The sequence below is a fragment of the Poecilia latipinna genome, unplaced genomic scaffold (genome assembly GCF_001443285.1).
Source record: "Poecilia latipinna isolate Pla-1442-1.1 unplaced genomic scaffold, P_latipinna-1.0 Scaffold2094, whole genome shotgun sequence".
Lineage (NCBI taxonomy): Eukaryota > Metazoa > Chordata > Actinopteri > Cyprinodontiformes > Poeciliidae > Poecilia > Poecilia latipinna.
The window spans coordinates 49,074-57,265 of record NW_015114710.1 but is presented as its reverse complement, the minus strand read 5'-3'; the positions used below and the strand labels follow the sequence as shown (position 1 = coordinate 57,265).

The window sequence follows — 8,192 nt, the reverse complement described above, 5'->3', positions numbered from 1 at the left end:
GACATCTAGTGGACACTATAAGAATTGCGCGACTTACTTTGGTATTGGATGCAGCCTTTGAAGACAAGTTTGGTTTTCTTATTTACTTTTTTAGTTGTTCTGAACTGTGTTAAAGTTCAAAATGGTTCTAAATGAATATATGATTTGGGAGATAAATATGCATTAGAGTAAGCTTTTGTGTTTATTTCTACTTTTCCTAGAACGCTGCAAAAAAATAAAAACGAATTCGAACGCAGCCCTTCAGTTCTCGGTCACATGCGGGATCAGCTGATATCACCAGCTTCTCCTTTTGATGCTCTTCCTCCTCTAGTGTCAGACGCCGTTTGGAAAATCAGAATTAAATTGTTCTCTTTGCTATTTTTGCCTCGGATTTTAAATTAGAGCCAAGATTAAATTGCTGCTTCTGCAGTTTAGACGGCCGGATAGATGCTGTTAGAGTGGATGATGGACGGACACGCCATTCTTTACACGGGGGTCACTTTGGCCTTCTGGAGTACAATACTAATCGTTGGTAAGCTTGCAACGCTTTTAAAATAAATTCGTAGTAGTTGAACTAATGAATGAAACCGAGTGTATCTCATGCTTTTCAGTCAATAGTTGACACCTTCTTACATGATTGGTATTTTAAGATGAGCAGCCCTCTGTGGGACCTGGCTACTTCTTGGGACTAGCTAGGTTTGCGGCTTTTTTTTTTTTTTGACTAGCTAGTACTGGATTGGTTATTTTAATTATTGAAGCTATGTTTTTGTTTGTGGTAACAGTTAGACGCCAAAGCAAATCCTATTTTTGAAAGCAGTGTACATTTTTATGTATTTATTTTTAGAGACAAGTTTCCAGCTAATGTAGCATCTAGCTACTTAAATGTTAGCAACGAAAAGCTAGCTTGTTAGAAAAAATCAAGTCAGAGATTCATTTTGACAGAACATGTTAAGATATATGGTAGCTGTTCTAAAACGTTTCGTACTTTAGGTTTATTTAGAATAGCTGAGTTGCTTTTTAAAAATATTTTACATTTATTTGGTAAGCTAACGTTAGCAAGTTAGCTTGTCTTGGTTTGCAACATAATGTATAATGAAAATAAAAGCTGGAACTGCCACTGTTTCACATGAGTGTGAGCCATCGCAGAAATGATACAGTCTTCAAGGATCTCAGCTGGAACTTATGCCGTCTGGTCTCAGACCCCATAAAAGCCGTATAGTTACGACTTAAGTTTTTCCAAGTTAAACAGGTTTCACAAATGACATGCTATCTGTTGAAGAATCCTACTGTCATTTGAGTAGGATTTTCTTAAGTGTTGTAATTTTGGAGAGCAGTATCCTATGTGTAGATTCATCTCAGTAAATGAGAATATAGCTTTGTAGTTCATTTAATTTAATTAATTTATCTGGAAAAACTGAATCTAATCAAGTGTATCCTAATTTTACACAAAATGAACTTTTACAAGTGCTTTTCTGTTGATTTGTTTGTGTCTTACGTTTAAGGAAATCCCTAAATTTTGCTTCTCAGAAAATTATAATATCACATAAAACTAATTATAGGCATTTTTAATGCTGACATGTTACCATTATTTGTTATAAAATCGTGACAATGGCTGCACTATAAAATTCACTGCTAAAGAGGTTGGCAGTTCACAGTATAATGTGTCCAACAATATTAAGGGGAAGGGATCACATAGTCGAAAAAAGTGGCAAAATTAATTTAGGATAACTCCAGTGTTGAAAGGATTGTAAAGCAAAATGCTGACTGCGACTGGAGTCTGTCTTTCAACAGCCACCAAAGTTATCCAAAATTAAGAGAAATGTTTAATATGTACTTGAAATAAAAGTTTGGTTTTGAATTGAATGACTGAAATAAAAATAACTTTGCAATAATACTAATCTAATTCAGTTCAAAAATATTTTCCCAAAGGAAAATTAAATGTTGTAACTTATATTACCAAGATTCTTCAAAGAGTTTTTTTCAAAGATTCTGATGGCCGTGGACAGGAGGGTTCTCCTGCAGCAAATTTAAAGAAGCCAATTTCATGAAAAAGATGCTGAGTGTGGTCCATAATTTTCTTGATTTTTTTTTGTTTGTTTTTTTGTAAAATCCTTTTGTAGTTTTTTTTTTTTTTTATTCATGAGAATGCACCTGTGAGTTGGTTTATAATCATTACTTGAGTCTTGAAAATCAGATAAACCATTTTTGAGTTTTCGGAAACTGTCGGTAGGTTTCATAAACTATCTTTTAAATAAAATTAATTCATAGTTGGAGCTGTGTGTTACATTTTCAAGCTAAACCCCATATTCGCTGATCCCAGAATATTTTTTCTAAAGCATATGATGTACGAGTAAAATAATCCCTTTTGAGTTTGACTCCTGAGGTATTTTGTATTTAGAGCTGGAGCAGATGAAAGCTAGTACAGAGCCGTCAAAGCAAATGGCACCTTTAATCAAACAGTGATTGGATAAAGAGTTTAAAATTATGATTTTCCTCTCACAGGTATATGTTACACCATATTTGACCTTGGATTCCGCTTTGATGTGGCATGGTGAGTACTGGCGCGATTGTTATGCTTTTCATTTGGATGCTTTGAGCTTTTTCCCTAAAGCACAGCAAAGAACCATGTGGATTTTAGGACTGGTTAACATTGGTGTTCTAGGAGCAGATGATCTCTAGTTCTGTTAGAAAGTGAACTGCTGTTTACTTTGCACACAAATGTATACAATTTGTAAGACTAAATGAGGTATTTGTGTAAGTGCCATGCAGATCGCTTGCGATCTCCTTTGACATGCATCATAATCATCAGTCAATGATACAAGCAGTCTTTTGTCTCATAGGACAGAATAAATTATTCTTTAAACTTCCCTAAAAGTTGAGACGCCTTCTCACAAAAGTTTCGCAATTTTAAAGTCTACTTTTGTCCCTACAGGTTCCTGACTGAGACGTCTCCTTTTATGTGGGCCAATCTGGGCATCGGTTTGGCCATCTCTCTGTCTGTGGTGGGAGCAGCTTGGTGAGAACAATAAAAAGAAGCAGAAATCTGTCATTTAAAAACACAATTATTTATAGTATACAGAAGTCACCCTTTTTTCTCCTTTGTAAAGTTACCAACCATTGAAAGTTTAGAGTAAAGCTTTCTTTGGATAGAAATTTTCCACCTAACATTGACGCTTGCAAATCCAGAGTATTACAAATTTTGATAGAATTTCCTACTGTTTTTATTCATATGTTATCTTTATACAGTGCCAATGTAACTGATGGCGATATAATCCAAAAAAATCAGTCGTAAAGCTGCAGTGCAGTTGAAGGTTTGGCATTTTAGCATCAATATAATGGAAAAAAAATGTACCTAATAATTTTAAAAGTGACTTACTGTTGGCAACTTGTTTTTTCAGGCCATTTACACACAGTGACATTTTCTGTAACCCAGTTTGTTATAAATGAAACCAGTACAGTTCCTACCAGAAACACACTTCTAAAAGGCCCAATTAAACTAGGGGGCTGTGTATTTTTAATATCAGCCACATAATGAGGGAAGACATCTAAAAGATAATGTCAGGCTGAATACAGATCTAAACTGGATGGAAAACAAGTATTCCCCTGACTGCTAAAAATAGCATGCTGTCTGTTTAGCTACAAATTACTCACCGAATGTAGTCAAGTGCTAGCCCAACAAATAGTGCGCGTAAGTGACCATAACAACCATTACAGATAATTTGGGTTTATAGAAACCTTCAGTTATATATGGTAGCAATTAATTTGTGACTATGACTCTGTTTCACTTTTCTTTCTTCTTTAATTTTTAACTGAATTCCTGTTTTGCCTCAATCTCCAGGGGGATCTACATCACTGGTTCAAGCATCATTGGTGGAGGAGTCAAGGCTCCAAGAATCAAAACCAAAAATTTGGTCAGGTAGGCACATTTGCTTTACTATTAAAAATAATAAAAAATAACCCTATTAGTTCATCTTGCTATACTAGATTATTATTGAACAGTCAACTTATTTCAGCAATATAACTTATACGATGCATTAAATTTCAATCCTGGATTTCAGTTAATTATAAAAACTCAGTTGTCTTTTTTTTTTTTTTTTCCTGAAAAATCTGATATTGCAACATAACGATTAATATAAAGCTAACATTTAATGCCGAAAGGTCTGCCTGTTGAAAAGGTTTGTAAAATAGATTCTCTGAAAAGTTTGTCAGGCCTCCTTTGGTGTGTTTTGCTGCTTCAGTGCAGCGGCACAAAGCTCTGTTAAAGTTGAAGTCCTGCTGGAAAATGAAATCAGCACCTCCATGAAGCTTTTCAGCAGAGGGAAGCATGAAGTCCTCTTAAATTTCTTGGTGGCTGCTTTCCGCTTCACTTTTTTTCTGCGTACTCAACTTTGCTTTACTATGCGTGGCTACAGCACTCTGTGAGCCACCGACCGATTTAGCGGTCACATTTTGTGGTCTGACCTCCTTGTCAAGGATGTCAATGATCGTCTGCTGGACTACTGTCGAGTCAGCAGTCCTCAGCCTCATTGTGTAACCTGATTGTGTAACAGTTCTTATTGGTCTTGCATAGTATGACATTCCTAAAAGAAAAAAAAAAAAAAAGAAATTGCGTTTCATTATTTGTTTGTCGCGGTCATCAAAATTAACAGAAATGGAAGAATCACTGTTTTGAATTGAATTACTGAAATGATATTTTTGAGTATATTTAGATACACATTTAGTAATTACACACTAGACATATTGATGAAATTCCATCATTTCTAATGTCTCATTGTTACTTTTGTTCTTTTTACTTTGCAGCATTATCTTCTGTGAAGCTGTTGCCATTTATGGGATCATCATGGCAATTGTTATTAGCAACATGGCTGAGGTAACGGATAAACTGTTGCCTACAAACACTTCTTTTAAATAAAATGACAGAGAAGGAAAGTAGTGCTAGACAAGGTACAATGCAAGCATAGAATAAAGTTTAAGCTGTGAACTACTACAGAACTGAAATATGGCTGAAGCAGCAGAACAAAGATCAGTTATTGTCTCTAAAAAGAGTCTCTTTTCCTCTTATAGAATTTCACTGGCACAACCCCTGAGACCATCGGAGCACGAAATTACCAAGCCGGTGAGAAAACAGGCTCAAAGCAACTGAACTGTAAAAGGGCAGAAACCAGCAAAGTGTTTTTAATGGAGCCCTAAACATAAAATTGCACCTGATCAATGCAGTTATTTTAGGAGGGGTTTTTTTTTCCTCTCTCTAATTTCATGTAGTTTTCAAGATAGTTCCTCTGTTTATATTGAGCCCGTGATTTATTTCATCCCCTTCACGGTTAGGTTATTCCATGTTCGGAGCTGGCCTCACTGTGGGCTTTTCCAACCTTTTCTGTGGGATCTGCGTGGGCATCGTGGGCAGCGGAGCAGCTTTGGCAGACGCCCAGAACGCCAGCCTCTTTGTGAAGATTCTTATTGTGGAAATCTTTGGCAGTGCAATCGGTCTGTTTGGTGTCATCGTAGCAATTCTGCAGGTAAACCAGACTCGTAAACAATACTTGCTGGTGATCACCTGTAGCTGCTATAAGATCCCTCTAACAGCATTTTTTTTTTCCCCCCCTTCAGACCTCTAAAGTAAAGATGGGTGATTAGAAGATGCGCTCACATCCTGAGAAGACGATGAAACTCCTGAAAAATAAGATGGATTATTGTGTACATACATCGTAAATTATTTAAATGTCTATATTCGCTCTGTATTGTTTTTAACCATCCTTCGTGTAAGAGTGGGATGATCATTGGGAAGCATGAATGTTGAATAAGAAACTGAAAAAGGGGTTCAATGTTGATTTTCTTCTACATTTTTCATTTCCACTTCTGTACTCACTGGATAATGTTAACAATTTAACTTCCTGAGTCATGGAAGCAGTCTGTAGCCTTCAGCTGTGAGGTTTTGGTTTTTCAAGAGGTTTTCTTGAATAATCTTGCAGACCACTCTTATTTGAACGATGGTTAAAAATTACTCTGGAGTATTGAAAATGCTGTGTGTGTGTGTGTGGGTGTGTGTATGCTGCACATATGATTTTTATTTTATGTTCTTTATTCCTGTGAAGCATGAGGATGTTTGTCATTGTGTTTGTGGCCTGGTCTGCCTCTTTCTTTGTTTTTGTATCCGGTCTTTTCAATTTAGAAGTTGGGCCGTTCTACAGGTGGCTCACATACAGTGTTTTTCCTGCCTTTGAAAAGTTATTGAACATTTATTAGGTTTAAATTGAAAGTATTGTTCTGAAGTTGTAATTGTGCAACATATGAATCACAGCAGCAATTCTCTATCTACCTGGGTTGTTTTTCTCTCTTCAGTCCTTGCTCTTGTCAAATCGCAAAAGGCCCGTCTAATGATTCCAAGCCAACTGTCTGCATAAATGTTGCAAAAAAACTAAAAGAAATCATTTGAGTCACTTTGTTCAAAATGTGTCATTAACGCTATGATTGGATTCAAGTTTTTCTTGAATCCATTATTGTCCGCTGTAACTATCTAAGTAGCAGAAATGTGTTCAGTAAGCAATTGGTTTCACCAAGAATTGGAATCAATCTGTTTGTCTGATACGTCGGACTGTGAAATGTAACACTTCATACACTTTTTCTTTGCATGTTTCCGTCCTTATTTGAATGATAATATTTGACTGCTTTGCTGCAGTCGGTTAAATCTGCATTTACTGCTCTTTGCTTACCAGGCTATTACTAACATTCTTTAAGATGTGTGAAACTGATGGATGTACATGTTTAGAAAACTACCGGTAAGTAAAAACAATGTTAGGCCCCTGGATACGTCACAACATATAGCGTTTATTAATGCTTTGACATCTTCATTTATGTTAATAAATCTGGGTGGTTTGTAGCCTGTCAGGGATTTTTAATTTACTCTAGTGTGCAGTCACAGAAGAAAAGGAAAAAAAAATCCACAGATTACAGATCAGTTCATTTCTCACCGTCTGAAGTCATTCCACTCACTTTGTGAACGCAAACATTGAATTGTACAAAAGAAAGGCATAGTTAGGAAAATAAAAAGATCAGCCTAATTGCCATGCTCGAAAGAATATTTTTCATTAAAAACAAGGACTGTAACGACCCGGGTTTTTAGTAACTGTAAATGGTACTGTGTATGCACTGTGTTGACGTGATGGTGATCAGAAAATAGCTCATTGTTTTTGACATTGTGGATGATCCAATCAAAATCAAATTTTCCTTCTGGCTTCATAAATGTTGGAGAAAAATAAATAAATGGTTTGATCAAGATTTCTGACCTTTCGTTTTAACTTTTACGTCACGGTTTTATGAACCAGAGGTGAAGTGTCTTGTTGCTGAGATGCTCTGTGAGGTTTGAACTGTATTTGTGCATCACCGCTAGATGGCGACGAAGACCGTAACTCGATCTGCTCAAAACTGATGTGGAACGATGAAACTGATCAACTTGTACATTACATTATAAATATTTGATTTATCATAAAAAAGGAAAACACACTGGTCTTTTTGAAATATGTACGGTATTCTATTCATATCCATACCCCATTCACAATTTGTACACTTGTATTCTGCTTCTTAGTACAACTTTCACTGAAGTTATAGCTGCTATTCTTGAGTTACCTAATTGTGCTAAATAATTGCCCTCCTTAAACAGCTGAAGCTCAGTCATGTTACATTGAGATTCCCTGTTGACTTTTCAACTAGCTCTCAGTCTAATTCTCAATCTATCAATCAATTTATTGAGTTGCTGTTGGGTTTAGGTCAAGACTTTGACCTTTCTAAAACAGTTATGCTTTTCAGTTGGCTGTATATTCATGATCATTCTGTCCTTAAACAGGTTTCTTACAGGATGTATTTATTTATTTATTTTTCAACTCAACTGTGACCAGCTTCAATGTCCCTGCTAATGGAAAACTGCAATCACCCTGTAATGTTGGTGCGTTCACGCAGATTTTCAGTGTTAGCTTTGTGTTTTCAACATGCATATTGAATTTATATTGAATAGCATTTTACATATTGGCCAAAATGTTCCATTTATCTTTTCTTTTATTAATTACTTTTATGTTCTAAAGTTGCTTTAGATTTATTTAATTGAAAGCGTGGTTTTCAGAAGTGGGATAAAGAATTTAAGCATTGTTAAAAAAAAAAAAAAAAAAAAAAAAAAAGGAAAAAAAAACCCCGCCCCCCCCGCGTCCCGGAGCCAAAAAAGG

At 35.8% G+C, this 8,192-nt stretch overlaps 1 protein-coding gene across 1 annotated transcript; it reads left to right on the top strand.

Moving 5' to 3' along the window:
- Positions 1 to 235: 235 nt before the first annotated feature.
- Positions 236 to 7,254, top strand: atp6v0b (ATPase H+ transporting V0 subunit b). The gene is made up of 8 exons (XM_015017039.1): positions 236 to 511; positions 2,482 to 2,530; positions 2,912 to 2,995; positions 3,818 to 3,895; positions 4,780 to 4,849; positions 5,044 to 5,095; positions 5,305 to 5,495; positions 5,587 to 7,254. Exons 1-8 carry the CDS (start codon positions 427 to 429, stop codon positions 5,611 to 5,613), a joined length of 636 nt encoding a protein of 211 aa, XP_014872525.1. The 5' UTR covers positions 236 to 426; the 3' UTR covers positions 5,614 to 7,254.
- Positions 7,255 to 8,192: the final 938 nt, after the last annotated feature.